The following is a 16,453-nucleotide window of genomic DNA, read 5'->3' as shown; positions in this document are numbered from 1 at the left end:
CAGTTTTTAACTTCATAACGTCATTGACGTTGAACAGAAACGTTACACGTGCGTCTGTGTGCGCATTGTGCACATGTTTAAATCTCTGATATATATTTATTGTTTTATGTATTTCCATGATATTTGGAGAGTAGATTTGAAAAGGACAAAATACTCTTAACATGCTATTTGTTTGTCCATTTATGTTACCAAATGAAAGTTATAGCAAAAATCCACTAACTTCTGGAACACCCCTCGTATGCTGGCGAATTCGGCTGTACAGCAGTTTTCAATTTCAGAATTAAATATCTGGCTTATTTCGCATTTTTCGACACATGTTCTTCTTTACTTTTATTTTAATTTATATTGAAATATATATATATTAAGTTTTTTACACAGTTTATATTAATTCATAAATATTTGACAAAATCGTATATACCCGCTTTGCTTAAGGATGTTACTTATGATATATATACACACTATATTATCCACACTTTACTACAGGATCCATAGATTTTCTTAACATAGAAACCTTTCCTTTTCAGTACAGTCAATCTTCCTTAACCACACTGAAACTTGAATTGCTTCATGATTTGTATCCCAAGTTGCTTCTAGCCATTCCAATTAAACTAGAGTGTTTACAAGGTTTCTCTATAGCCATACAAGGAAAACTGCCTCCCCACCCCCTGGCAGCCATGTTATTCAACTGACCGGAACCATTTTCGAACTCAACTCTCATATCAAGGAAACAAAATTTAATGCTCTGACCAAATTTCATGAAAATTGGGTCAAAAATGTGACATCTAGAGTGTTTACATGTTTTCACTATATACATATAGAGAAAAATGCCCCGTCCACTGGCAGCCATGTTTTTTCACCGATCTGGACCATTTTTGAACTCGTTTGGGATATCAATAAAACCAATGTTTTGACCAACTTTCATGATGATTGGACAAAAATGTGACTTGTAGAGTGTTTACAAGGTTTCTCTATAGCCAAATAAGGAAAACTGCCCCCCCCCTCTGGCAGCCATGTTATTCAACTGACCGGAACCATTTTCAACTCAACTCTCATATCAAGGAAACAAATGTTCTGACCAAATTTCATGAAAATTGGGCCAAAAATGTGACTTCTAGAGTGTTCACAAATTGTTTTCACTATATACATATAGAGAAAAATGCCCCGCCCACTCAGGCGGCCATGTTTTTTCACCGAGCTAGACCATTTTCAAACTAGTCCGAGATATCAATAAAACCAATGTTTTGACCAACTTTCATGATGATTGGGCAAAAATTGTAACTCCTACAGTGTTTACAAGGTTTCTCTATAGCCAAATAAGGAAAACTGCCCCGCCCACTGGCGGCCATGTTTTTCAACGGACCGGAACCACTTTTGAACTCAACCAACATATCATTAAGACAAACATTTTGACAAAGTTACCTAACGATTGGGTACAGTGTTTACAAATATTTTTTTTTACCTAGTGACCTAGTTTTTGACCCGGCACGACCCAGTTTCGAACTCGACCGAGATTTCATTGGGACAAAGCTTCTGAGCAAGTTTCATGAAGATCAGACAATTAATGTGGCCTCTAGAGTGTTTACGAACAAATGTGGACGGACGGACGACGGACAAAGACTGGTCACAAAAGCTCACATGAGCAATCAGATGAGCTAAGAAAAGATATGTCATGTTCAAACCAAGAAATAACTTGACACAAATCAAAATCGATTTTGATTTTTGGATCAAAAGTCACTAAACCATGCAACATACACCCCAGGGTCATGGTTTATTGAAGCATAGTTGACAGCCATAAACCATGTTACATAAGCCGCAGGGTCATGATTTATTGAAACAAAGAAGACAGCCGATTAACCATGTTACATACGCGCCATGGTCTTGATTTATTAAAACATTGTAGACAGCCACTAAACCATGTTACATACGCCCCAGGGCTAATGATTTGTTGATAAATAGTAGACAGCCGCTAAACCATGTTACGTAAGCCCCAGGGTCATGATTTATTGAAACATGGAAGACAGCCGCTAAATCATCATACATACGCCCCAGGGTCGTGATTTATTGAAACAAAGTAGACAGCCACCAAACAATGTTACATAATCTCTAGGGTCATGATTAAATAAAACAATAAAACATAGAAGACAGCCAATAAACCATGTTACATAAGCGCCAGAGTCATGATTAATTGAAACATAGTAGACAGCCACTTAACCATGTTACATAAGCCTTAGGGTCATGATTTAATGACAAATAATAGACAGTTATAATACATTTAAACCTAGTGTAAAGTAAATATTCTAACTGCACAAATAGTTTTGGAATACCAACATTATTAAAGACACCTCTCACAATGCAATAGTTTCCAGTGAAATAAACATAAGTGTTTTGCATAACATCTGATGCCTTTCAATTTACATGTAATTATATTTGGTGAACTGAGGCTTTAAGAATCTACTCAATTAAATCATTTCATTTAGTAATGTTACTTTAAAAATGCACTGCTCCACGGATTGGCAAAAGGACATTGATATTTTCAATAGATCCCAAAAAAGAAACAAGAGATGTGTTTGTCAGAAACTAAATGCCCCCTATTGCGCCGCTTTGAAGCCATATATTTGACCTTGGACCTTGAAGGATGACCTTGTCCTTTGACCACTGAAAATGTGCAGCTCCATGAGATACACATACATGCCAAATATCAAGTTGTTATCTTCAATATTGCAAAAGCTATCGCAAAACTTTAACCACGGTAAACGTTTTGGGATAGACAGACAGACAGGCCAAAAACAATATACCCCCAATCATTCGATCCGGGGGCATAAAAAGTACATTACCCTGTATTATTGAAAAGGATCAAATATGTTTGCATAAAACTCTAGTAACATTTGTTGATGCTAGTTTGGAAATGACATGTATCACATACTTATATAAAACTACACAGAAGATGTATAAGTGAGTAGTAGAGCTGTGAGCACATTGGGCAATGGTAATATTCATATTTCAACCTATAAAGCTAAGACAAAATCTTGAATACAAAAGGTACAGGATGTTCCCCTGAAGGAATAAGGTTTTAAAGCACACACTTAACTCATAAGCCATTTTATCTTTGCGAAATTGTATTACAATTCCACACAATTCTTCACATTTTGATATTAACCAACATGAACGTTAACTCGTAGTTATTATTCAGGCAATATTATTCTTTTAGTCATAGTCTACAGACTACATGTATAAACACTGTTACTCCAATTTAACGCGGATGACGGGGTCCAAGTCAAAGACAGAGTTATAAACATATTATCATTATAAGTTCTGAGCATAAATTATGTAAAGGTTGTGTGCAGTCCATATAAACAGACTCCCAGAGCCTTTGATAATTTTTGTTGTGACAGCTCAGCAATCCTTTGGGTTATACAACTGAGAGTTGAATTATTGGAACAAGGTAAGGTTGTCATTGGCCAATACATGCATATAAATCCTATCGTAGCGATGACTGCATACATACTGCTTTTCTAATACATGTAAAGATATATCCAATTATCCTATATATTTACTACATCAAACAAAATAAATTATTATGACCATAAATGACGCTAAAGGTGTTAACAAATTTCATCAACACAAACCAGTGGTTTTTCTTTCGTTCAAATTTGGTTCCAGTAGGGGGACCCATTCAAATTAAAAACAAGAGCACCGCCTAGCGGGTGCAGACCGCTCATCTATTTTTCTTTTAATTTAATTAATTGTTTGGGGGGGATTCTAGGGGTGGATGGTTGGACGGTCTTTCAAAAACAAAATAATACAAATAAATAGTTGTGTTTTTTAACCATGTTTAAAAAAATATATTTATATTTTGGGGGGTGAGAGGGGGGTATAGTGTGGTCATTTATTAGATGATCTTTCAAAAATAAAAATAAAATTGAAAAAAAACAACTTTTTATTGGGGGGGGGGGGATTCTGGGTTGGGGCTTGGTGGATGGTTTTTTGTGGAGTCTATTGTGGTATGTCAGGTAAGTGTTGTTTTGTCAAAGTATCAATCAAATCTGATCATAAATAAAGAAGTTATGGCAATTTTAGCAAAATTTAATAATATGATCTTGAGTCAAGGTCATTCAAAGGTCAAGGTCAAAATTTAATTTTCCAGGTACAGTACCCTCATGATAGTATGAAAGTATTTGAAGTTTGAAACCAATAGTTGATACTTTAATAGTAAAGTGGATGTAAACACAAAATTGAACCAAGTATTCAAAGTAACTTAGTCAAAAAAGGGCCATAATTCCAACAAAATGAAAATCAGAGTTATGCAACTTGTCCTGTAGAGTCCCTTTATGATTGTTAGTGCGTGTTCAAAGTCTGAAAGCAATAGCTATGATAGCTATAAAGTGGACCAAAACACACAAAGTAACGAAATTTTCAATTTTCCAAGTATAAAGGGGCCATAATTCTGTCAAAATGCCAGTCAGAGTTACATTACTTTGCCTTCACGGTCCCCTTATGATAGTTAATAAGTGTTGCAAGTATAAAAGCAATAGCTTTGATACTTTAGGAATAAAATTGACCTAACACAAAACTTAACCAAATTTTCAATTTGCTAAGTATAAAAGGGGCACATAATTCTGTCAAAATGCCAGCCAGAGTTATCTTACTTTGCCTGCCTTGTCCCCTCATGATAGTGAGTAAGTGTACCAAGTTTGAATGCAATAGCTTTTATACTTTATGAGAAAAGTGGACCTAAACACAAAACTTAACCGACGCCGATGGCGACGCCAAGGTGATGACAATAGCGCATAATTTTTCTTTTAAATAGATGAGCTAAACAAATCAATGTTTCCCAAATGATACCTAAAAAATCAATTGAAGGTTTCCAAAAAATATGCTTTTGTTTCATTAGTCTAAATATGTCATTCATTTCCAAATCCAGCTATATAAGTTGAACCTTAGAAAATAAAATAATGAAATCACTTTAATTATCAATTATGAATATGAAGTATTTGTAAGTGTAAAATAAACAATATAAATTTCCCAATTTTAGTACAAAGACGTGATATTTCCCAATCCAAAGGGACCCGACCCCATTCCCAAAATTGTGAAGAAAAAACTGCAAACAAACGCCATAATTAAGTGTTAAATGAACAGTGCATTTAAATATGGGACAGCCGTTTGATAGGGCACGGTTCAGATTGTATTGTAACAACCAATGGACGAGTGAGTTTAAATGTGATAGAATGCAATATAATACAAAGCAATGCTTAAGTGTGTCATACTCAGTCACGCAAAAAACATGCTTCCCGGAGATTTCCTTATAAAATCGCGCGAAAATGAAAAAAACAAAAAACAATTACCCTACGTTTGGATGGAACTAATCATGTAGATTGCTTATTTAGTTTCTCTTTGCCTGTGACTTTTTCAATTGCATTTTTGCAGACAATATTACAATTCATATTGTCTACAAATAACAATAAAATGAAACATGTATGTCAAAATTGTCAAAGCTGTCAATGATTAAAAACATCAATAGATCATACACGAAACACATGCTATTTTACAACTGTATTGCAACAAACAATTATTGAAGGTATCTAAAAATATTTTTTTAAATAAAACACATTTAGTTAAATAATGCAGTTTCCCTATGCAGCTCTAAGTCTTGAATCGGAGTAAATATAATATTGACAACTTGACAACATTTAATTATCAATTTTAAAGTAATATGAAGACTTCACGACGCGAATTTTCCCAATTTCAGAGTTTTTCGCGCACAATTATCCCAATTGGAATGGTACCGGTACTTTTCCCAATTCAATTGGGCCAAAAAAATCGCTGAAGAAAAACCAACTTTTAATATTGTATGCGTAATATTTCTTTTATTATATACAACTTTGAATCATTTAAGTTAAAAAATAAGTTTCAGCGTTCATAATTAACCAAGAATGCTCTTATAATTTCCTGCATTCAAAATGACGTCATTAAAAGTAGTCCGGCTAGTATGGTAATACGGAAATGGAAACAAGCGGGTTGCATAATTATACGGGAATTATTTCTGTGCAGTTGTATTTTACCGTTTGATACAACTTTTTTTGTGGGGGGGGGGGGGACAGGTATATAATAAAATTCCACAGGCTCATTAGGGACGACGCTTTCCGCCTTTATGGAAAGTTTCGTTTTAAGGCATTTTCGAAACGAAACTCCGGTTGTAAATAATACGTACCTGATCCAACCGTTTTGAATTCAAACTTGGTGTTATGGACTGTGCACGTTATTGGATTCGTGTCCGTGACGTCAAATGTATAGAGAGAACAAGCCATAGTCGTTACGTCACTGATCGGGGTCGGGTGAATGGTTTGAAGAGAAACCGGAACAAAGACCGGCGCCTAGAGAGGAGAGGTCAATAAACCAATTTATGCCTAGTGGACTCTCCCATCCTTCTAAATAAGATCAATTTATTTCCAAAATTAGGGATGTCTAGTATATTTATTTCTATATTTAGAATATTTCTTAAGGAAATTCCTTTCAGCAAAAAGCGCAGACCCTGGCCTTTTTCTAGACGCTAGGCATAAATGGGTTAATTCAGAAAAAAATCGTTCGGTAAGTGGATCTATGATATATACTACACCACAAACGATATTTTATATACTCTTTAAATTGCTTTATTTCTATGATTCTTATGAAGCTTACAAAATGCTAAGTAGAAGATATCTGATACTTATAAAATATAAAGGGCAGTTAATTAAATAAATATATTTATATGAGTATAGTCAATTTTCTAAGTAAAGAATCGTTCACATTTGCCAAACACCCAAATACTTACATCGAGTGTACCTGTACTCATAATATGAAATCGTTGAATTGTAATAAATTTTGAATTCATGGATTTTAATTTGATCCAAAATATGTGTTTTATGTTTTCTTGTGGTGTATAGAAAAATATAGGCAATTTAAAGCTGGTAATTACTAATTTCAAACATAAAAAGATATATTGAGACAATGAGTGAATTCTTTCACTGTTCTTACGATAAAAATGACAGATGTATTGTTCCCACGAAAGTTTAAACCTGTTAACAAACTGTTATTAAATAAGAAGACAATACTTTATTTTCATCCACTTGTGATGACAAAAAAAAATATATTCACTCACTCAAATATATTTTTAATTAAAAAGGTTTGACTGGAGATTTTTCTTAAATAATCAAGTCATGACGTCAAAACGATGTCATTTCACAGAACAACAGTGAACATGAGCGAAAGTGTTTACTTTCTTCAAAAAGTAGATTCTCGGTTTTAACTCAAATTAATATAAAATAACGAGTCAAATTGTTACGACGTCATGCTTTCTTTAACGACACACTGTCCTTGACGTCACGTTGTGCATGACGTCACGCGATTTCTGACAGATCGTTGATGACGTAACACTTACGGTATTCGTGACGGTGACTGTTATCGTTCCGGTGGCAGTGTCGCCGCAGCGGTCGGTGGCAGTGATAGTCAGGGGATAAATTCCGGCGCTCAAGGGGGCGCCGCTGCGAATAGCATCTGAAAATATGAATTTGAAATGATATATTATTAAAGGATAAGGTATGGAGATAACCAGAGTTTTGTTACTAGACAGTGTCGCCTTGATTATATTTTTTAACTTGTACCTATACATGTACTATGAACACTAAGTACTGAAGGACGACTGTAGACAACTATGTACAGAAAATAGTTTCTACGCCTAAAGAAATGAAAAACTGCTGAACAAGTCAAGTCACAGTAATGTTAAAGTGCTGTCAATGTAAGTTACAAATGCCCCCCCCCCCTAAAAAAACCATAATAGTTTAACCCAAACGTGTGATATTAACCTTTTCTGCATTTTGATGTCTAAGTGTGAAATTGTCCTTTACGATAGCAGCCAAGTTTTTGAATGCGACACATCATTTAGATTTTTTATTTAAAAATTCATTAATGGTTGGCAAAATAATGGATGATAATGTTTGGATCGATCAACCCGCGAAATCAAGAAAATTCATGTCCCACGAAATCAATAAAATTCGTGTCCCACGAAATCAAGAAATTCATGTCCCAAGATATCAAGAAAATTCATGTCCCACGAAATCAAGAAAATTCGTATCCCAAGAAATCAATAAAATTCGTGTCGTACTAAATCAAACAATTCAATGTCATACGAAATCAAGAAAATTCATGTCCTACGAAATCAAAAAAATTAATGTCCTACGAAATCAAGAAAATTCGTGTCCCACGAAATCAAGGAAATTCGTGTTCCACGATTCAAGAAAATTCATGTCCAATGAAATCAAGAAAATTCATGTCCAACGGAATCAAGAAAATTCATATCCTACGAAATCAAGAAAATTCATGTCCCGTGAAATCAAGATAATTCGTGTTTCAAAAAATCAAGAAAATTCGTGTCCCACGAAATCAAGCAAATTCTTGTCCCACGAATAATAATGAGTTTACAATATTCAAAAACCAACTCATATCTCCAATAGGCTGATTATATTTTCCCTTACTGAAAATAATCGTTTCAAGACTTACATCCCGTGGCAGTCTTAAACACCGAAAAAAGGGAACTTCCGGCAGTCTTCGTGACGCTGAAACCTGAAGTAACCGCCACGAGGTCGGTTGTGTCCGCATCCCAGACGTCAATGGTGAATATCGGTTGTGACGTCTTAGTGTCGCTGATCGTGACGCTATCGTCCACGATTACTGGATCCTCATCTGAATACGCATAATGAAATAAATGCGAGCTCATTACATAACTATTTACTGATGATACAAATTATTTTCGGTTTATTTTTGTTTCATTGGTTTCTTCTTTGTTTTTTTTTTAAGACATACTCAGACTCGCAGCAATCGTATTGATTATATCGATAACGTCAATCACATCAAATCATATGAATCACTCAATCACACCAAACATAACAACCACATAAATCACATCAATGGCAAAAAGAACATTAAAAAAGGACACAGTGAGAGACGACCAAACCAAATGTTGATAGACGTATCCCTTTTTCAAACGATGTAAATATGTGAGAATCCCGTCGCCGGCGACAGAAACGGACAACCGCTACTTACTGGCAGTCACAACCGCTCCGGCGGCGTAAGTATTGGCGGTATCCGGCGTCATCGCCCAGGGAACTTCCGTCCCAACGACCGGGACCGCCAGCACCTGGCTTTGAGTGCTCGAACCCGCTGCGACGCTGGAAGGAATGAGCTCTGCACCAGACGTGTACCTGCGTAACAAAAACAAATGCAGTCAACAGGTAACAATATTCGCTTTTTACCGCGATAGCAATATTGCGAACACACCGGTCTTACTGTCCTGTGTACTAACGCGAAAGTAATTGTGGGTAGCACATCTTTTAAGAGTTAAAAGTGAAAGCGAAAGTAAGTCAGGTAATCGTGCTTCTGATAATCGCTATCAGTGTTAAAATATATTAAAATCGCATTTCAACATAATTAAATGACATTTCTTTAAACAACATTCTATTTTAAACACAATAAAAACGAATTTTCTTTCATTATTAAGATGTTCATTCCTTCGCAGAACTACTTTGGCGGAAGCATAAATCCCCAAACCAGGGGAATGTGATGCGTCTTGGTATAGGAGGTGACAATAACGTAGTGACGTCACCATCTATGTATAGAATGCGATAGCAACATTAACATTCGCGGAAGGACAAACCATCGGCTACTATGATTTCTTTGAACCGAAAGTGTACGAAGGGACTATTGTTCATTAATTCACACGCGTATAAACTGTCTAATATATCGTATGTAAATATAACAATCTTAAATCGAAAACGGCCATGAACATGGAGTGATGTCACACATACCACCCTATGACGTCATCGATTTCAACTTCTACTATACCCGTCGACAAAGGAGTGTTTAGTCCGACGGCGGCTGAAAATAAGCGAATTTGTACATTTAATATACAAAATAAAGAACGACACTATGGAACGCCTTCACTGTCTTATAATACCAAAACTTGTTCTATTACGTCAATCTGACTGTGAATGAATGCCTGAACCATTATATATATGCATAATCACAATATACAAATACATAATTTGAATATATACAGATAAAACATTAATATATAAAGTTATTCTTTTCTTATACATAGATAAAATGTAAAAATATACAGATATGAACGTATTATACACAGATAATCTTCCAATGTATAAAGGCATTACTTCTTTATATAAAGGCAAAAGATCTATATATGAACATAAATTGTTATGTAATAATGATAACGAATGTTTTCTCATTATATTAAGGCATAATTTGTTTATATAAAGGCAAAATACCTTTATATAAACATAAATCGCAATTATATAAACACATATCGTCTTTATATGCAGATACAATTTGAAAAATACGTTAAATATCTTAAATTAATTTATGTAAAAATCTAATCTCAACAAGTAAAGATAAATTTATAGAACAGAAAGATTTTAATGTTTTGGATTATCCTAAATAGTTGTTTTATTAAGATAATTTCGTTAATATATGACATAAATCCATACTATGTTAAGATTCTGATGAACATCGAAATTAATTACATTAATACAACATTTCGTAAGCAATATATATAATCTTAATGAATAAAGATAACATTAAATATACTAAGTTTTTTTACACACGGGATCATATATTTGTTTTGCATCATTTCACAACAATTGATATAGATTTAATACTTGAGCGACTTGGAATGGAAGAAGGAGTGATACGGCGCTTCAGACAGGAGAAGATAACACCGGGCATCACTTATGTCACTGTACGACTTTACTTGCTTGGGTGTAAATGACAAAACAACAATCATGAAATTGCGTGTTGAATGTGTTTGTTACCGGAGTAATATGTGGTCACATAATACTAATTTATGTTCATAAGATCTTTTGCCTTCATATAGACCGTTCCAGAATTTAGTAATTACCCAATTATCTCCCCTGAATACCCCCGCGTCCGCCATTACACTACTGCCTAACAACCGGTAACATATATAAGAGAGCGCCGATTATTCAACGGATTCGTTTCGTTTCGTTTATTAATACGCTCAGCACATTTGTTACAATGTGAACAAGAGGTATAAAAGTGAGTTACAAAATAATTCAAGTATAGGATGCATTTCTTTCTTTTTGTTGAACTTTCTTGTTTGCCATGCAAAGTGTATGACATAAAGTTTTTCTGCTAGAGGAGATGTTAAACTATTGTTATAACAGAAAAATGTTTGAAAAACATGCATTTTTTCGGTATTTGTCTAGGAAAATAAACACGTTGACACATTAAAAAAACATATAATTAAATTAAATGCAATGTTTATCATTTTATTATTTGCATCAATCTTAAAATCGCGTAATCCTTTGCATTCCATTGTTGAATTGCCCGTTTGTTCTGCATAATCCGATTATCTCGTTTTGATCAGATATTATCCAGACTTAACTAACAACATGGTGTCATCCAAGGGTGTCATAAACCACACTGGGTGGCAGCTGACAGTCTGGTCATTAAACACAATTGAAGATGCCACCATGTCTTCTCTTTCTGGTAGTATTAAGCAGTCATTTGGTTTAATATTTTACCTCCGACATACTCAACAGTTGCGTACATTATATATGTTACATATTGTACAAATTAAAATTTATGTCCAATATAGAATATTAGAAATTATACACCGTAAAGATACTAGACCGTTTAATCTCTGGTTTAATTTATGAAAAAAAGTATTTAATAATTATAAAATTTACCTAAAAACATAACATTTAACGTATTTAGCGGGTATCAGTTCATTAAAACTACGTCATTTCGTATGAAAATTTAATGTTACGGCAATGCACGAACGACATCATAAAAACAAGAACTTATATTTGACACCAACGGGGGTAAATAATGTTTTAAAAAAAATATGTATATAGATATATGTGTGTTAAAATGTGAGATATTTGCCACTCATACTCACTAGTAACGAGTTTTCAATATACATGAATACACAGTTCAATTTGCATCATGTAAAGTTGTGTTTTTCAGTTGTATGTTTATATTCCTCAATAGCGTCATTCTCTGTACAAAACCCATCAAATTAAAATTACATGTAAATACTGTCATGCACTTCGCTTTTAAAAGGGCTTTGTAGTACGTTTATTTTCAATGCAACCCTTACACTTTCTATCACTCACGTGTTTATCACACTTACGTACTCATGCCATTCATAATTATATTTTTATAATTAGATGTATTACTATTGTAATTTATTGAAGCTTTTCTGCAAAAAATAATACGGCTGGCTTATGCATAGAACTCTTTGTTGTGTCAAATTGTCGGCTTTTTAGTCTTCAGATAATCTTTACTTTGATGCTAATGACGCGTTTTTTTAAGATGCCAATAAATGTATTAATAAATTCTTTTGGCACTAAATAATATATTTTTGAAATATTATTTAGTTTTTTTTTCGGAGTTTCGTTTCGATTAATTGACTAAACAAGCGTCGTTATCCATTTGTTTAGCGTCACTGCAAAAACCTATCAAATACATTTTTAAGATGTCTATCTTTATAGCTGTTAAATGATTCCTAAGATAAAAATCTACTCAACTAGATATATTCACTTTCTCTTCATCTTCCATATAATCTCCTAAAAGATCGTCAAGTTCAATATCACTCTCCCAAAAGTTCGGATTTTTGTACGAGACATAATTCCAGCTCACAAAATTAGATTTAAATCCAAACAACAATTTGTTTATATCTGATTTCAGTTAGAACAAGAAATATAATGGAAGGCGTATCAAAAAATACTATACTTAATACAATATGTTATGATTTAAGAGTATAGAGTTTTACCCATTTCAAACAATAAGCGTTAATTAATTGCGCGAGAATCTTTACTAAGTATAATCTGCTTAATGTTGCGGCTATTAAAATCAACACAACAATACATGCGTAAATTGATTGTAAAAAGTACTAAGTAAAATGTCTAATCAAAATAATATGAGCGACTGATTGTGTGTGTGTTGTTGTAGTTTATGCCCAGGTCTTTTCCGCGTCTGCACGACTACATTAGGTATCGACCTGCCCCTTTGATGTTTCAGAGGGGGAGGGGGGACAATCTCCAGATAAATTCTTGTCTGGACGCAGCTCCGCCGAGGGAGTGCAGCAAGCAGCTCTTCCTTTATGGCCACTCTCGTTGTCACCGGCCGTCGTCTTCAACCCCGAGACGGTTTCCCCAGTGCGTTGAGCGCACTGAGTACCGCCGCCCCGGGTCCACTCTCTAGGGCCAAACTCGATGTTTCTGATACCAACACCAGGTCCACCCCGTACGTCCTCCACACTGGTAAGCTCCCTGTCCCGCTCTCTCAAGTCCCTCTCTTGGAAAGTATAGTGTGGCTCGGGCCCCCGGTCTTCAAGATCCTGGAGACAGCGAACCCCCGTCGATTAACCAGTCCCTCTCTTGGAAAGTATAGTGTGAAAGCCACACTACCTCCTTGACCCTTGCATACAGAGTGGCTCGGGCCCCCGGTCTTCCAAGGTCCTGTATCAGAGGTTGACGAGACCGCTGCATCTCCGGGGAGACAGCGAACATAGCAGTGTATAGAAGACGTCCGGCTCGAGGGTGGCGGACTCAGCTGGATTAGCAGAGCCGTCCGCAGAAGTTCCCTCTATAAGGAAATATGTACAGGTGAAAGGATCTTCTGCGGGTGACTCTCGCCTCGGTCGCGACGCGCACGCTCCAGCTGCTGACCGAGATATGAGCGACTGAACCGGCTAATTTTCGCCGATGATTACCACTTGTTTACACACACACACACACACACACACAAACACACACGAGCATTTTAATTTTTTTTATTTGTAACAATCAATCTCAACTTCCAACAATCAATTTAACAACAAAAAATGTGATAATCGCCTGAAAATAATTCATTAAGTAATTTATTTTTCCGACATCGGCGAAGCGGGTATTCGATACGTCTTTGGCTTTTGGAATCGCTGACTCGCAGAAGTTGGCAGTAGTGTAATGGCGGACAGTCACGTGACTGACAAATATGATGGCGGTCAATTTATCGATTATGGAACGGTCTATAAAGATGTTATGCCTTTATATAATGGAAGATTATATATCTATATATAGGAAAATTATATCTTTATATATAAATGTTATTTATCACATGCCATACCCTGTTTCCCATGTAATATAACCATTACATATCTTTTTATATTACACATGTGTAATACAACATTTTTAAGCGTTTTCATTGACTTAGTTTTCGTTTATTGACCAATCGCATTTTGTTATTTTGCTTAAATGACGTTGCAACGTCAAATGACCTCACGAAATGTAAAAAAACATTCGGGATTTATCATTATGTTTGCGTAAATATTTATTTAATTTGCTCATTTAAAAGCGTGTGATAAAAAAGATCTGACACTCGTTGTCATATCATACCATATTTTATTAAACTCGTCCAAGAAATTCGTTATTAAGCTCGCCAAAAGCTCGCTTACTAACACAATTCCTGAACTCGTTTAAAAAAATATGGTATGATATGAAAACTCGTGTCAGATCCTATATATATGCATATAATCAAATCATGTATTTATATATTGTGATTATGTATATATATGATTATTCAGGCATTCATATAAAGATCTTTTGCCTTCATATAAAAAAGTAATGCCTTTATATAATGGAAGATTATCTGTGTATAATACATTCGTATCTGTATATTTTTACATTTTATCTTTATATAAGAAAATTATATCTTTATATATTAATGCTGTATAAGTATATATTCGAATTATGCATTCATGTATTGTGATTATGCATATATATCATGGTACAGGCATTCATGCACAGTCAGATTGACGTAATATCACAAGTTTTGGTATTATAAGACAGTCAAGGCGTTCCATACAACACACTAAAAAGAAAATCATGTGGACGTTCTTAATTTATTTTTATGTTATTGCTGAGAATAAGATAATTTGTTCGTTTTAAATACATAATAAGGACCGAAATATTATCAAGAAAATCATGTGAACGTTCTTCGTTCTCTTCTGACAAACACTCAATATACATGTCTGATGTTCAATATTTTGCCGAGCCGTTTATGAAATCAGAATATCGGTAACTGAACTTGTGGCAACTGATTGTTTTAATTTATAACAAACATGTGTTAGGCGTAGGTGTATAACAGTGTAGATTTACTTGTTCTATTCGTGAAAAAATCTAAATAAAACAAAGTAATCGAAACCCCGAATGTCATTATTCCCTCTTTAACTTCAAAGTTTGGATAATCGGATTTTTTTTAATAAGCTTCCTAGAATAAGCTTGTATTTTAGTGTGAAACTTGTTAAATAAAATTAATTTAAGTGTGTCTGATCTTCGTCACCTGTAAATGTCTGTTGCGCAATAAGTTCGTAACTTGGTGTCGATGTCGGCCGCCATAGATGCATCGTGACGTCCCCAATTGACGTCACATAGAATTTCCAGTTGTTGAGCGTTCCGCAGCAAGGCGACTTGGAAGACCCAATAAAAAACGTCAACCCTAAAAGCGGAGAGTGCTAAGATAAAAAGTTATGTGTTAATTTACGTGTTTGTTATCAATGACCGTTTACGTGTTTGTAATCAATGACCGTGTACGTGTTTGTTATCAATGACCGTTTACGTGTTTGTAATCAATGACCGTTTACGTGTTTGATATCAATGACCGTTTACGTGTTTGTTATCAATGACTGTTTACGTGTTTGTTATCAATGACTTTTTACGTGTTTGTTATCAATGACCGTTTACGTGTTTGTTATCAATGACCGTTTACGTGTTTGCTATCAATGACCGTTTACGTGTTGGTTATCTGTGACTGTTGACGTGTTTGTTATCAATGACCGTTGACGTGTTTGCTATCAATGACCGTTTACGTGTTTGTTATCAATGACCGTTGACGTGGTTGTTATCAATGACTGTTTACGTTTTGGTTATCAATGACTGTTAACGTGTTTGTTGTTATCAATGACCGTTTACGTGTTTGTTATCAATGACCGTTTACGTGTTTGTTATCAATGACCGTTTACGTGTTGGATATCAATAACTTGAGTTCATTTTTTGTGTTTGCATTTATAACAATAACGATAAAACGGCTATAAACGACCTACCGGTACCAGTTCCAATATTGGCAATGTGCGCTCCGGGGTTAGATGTCCCGATGTCGCCACATCCTTCTGTGAATGAGAAAACTTAGCACTTTGAAATCTCGCAGCGCTTTGATTAACAAATAATGAAAGTTGTATCAATAGGTATGACGTACCCTTTGGGTCAAAAGTACATATACGCCAACAGCTAAAAATAGAAATCACCGCGGTGACAAAATTGTCACCGCGGTGACAATTTCGTCACTGCGGTCATAAATTTATCACTGCGGTGATATATTTGTAACTGCGGTGATACTTTGGACAAAA

At 34.9% G+C, this 16,453-nt stretch overlaps 1 protein-coding gene across 1 annotated transcript in view; it reads right to left on the bottom strand.

Moving 5' to 3' along the window:
* LOC127849763 (adhesion G protein-coupled receptor L2-like) overlaps nt 1-13,580 on the bottom strand; it is a 62,843-nt gene extending 49,263 nt beyond the window's left edge. The window contains exons 1-4 of the mRNA XM_052382514.1: nt 13,479-13,580; nt 13,242-13,408; nt 9,076-9,233; nt 8,533-8,715 (exon numbers count right to left, since the gene is read on the bottom strand). Of these exons, the coding sequence (XP_052238474.1) occupies nt 8,533-8,715; nt 9,076-9,233; nt 13,242-13,408; nt 13,479-13,580 (610 nt within the window). The remainder of the gene's footprint in view (nt 1-8,532; nt 8,716-9,075; nt 9,234-13,241; nt 13,409-13,478) is intronic.
* Between the last annotated feature and the right edge of the window lie 2,873 nt (nt 13,581-16,453).

The sequence above is a fragment of the Dreissena polymorpha genome, chromosome 11, assembly GCF_020536995.1.
Source record: "Dreissena polymorpha isolate Duluth1 chromosome 11, UMN_Dpol_1.0, whole genome shotgun sequence".
In the NCBI taxonomy this organism is placed as follows: domain Eukaryota; kingdom Metazoa; phylum Mollusca; class Bivalvia; order Myida; family Dreissenidae; genus Dreissena; species Dreissena polymorpha.
The sequence above is the reverse complement of the archived record's forward strand: the minus strand, read 5'-3'. Positions and strand labels throughout refer to the sequence as shown.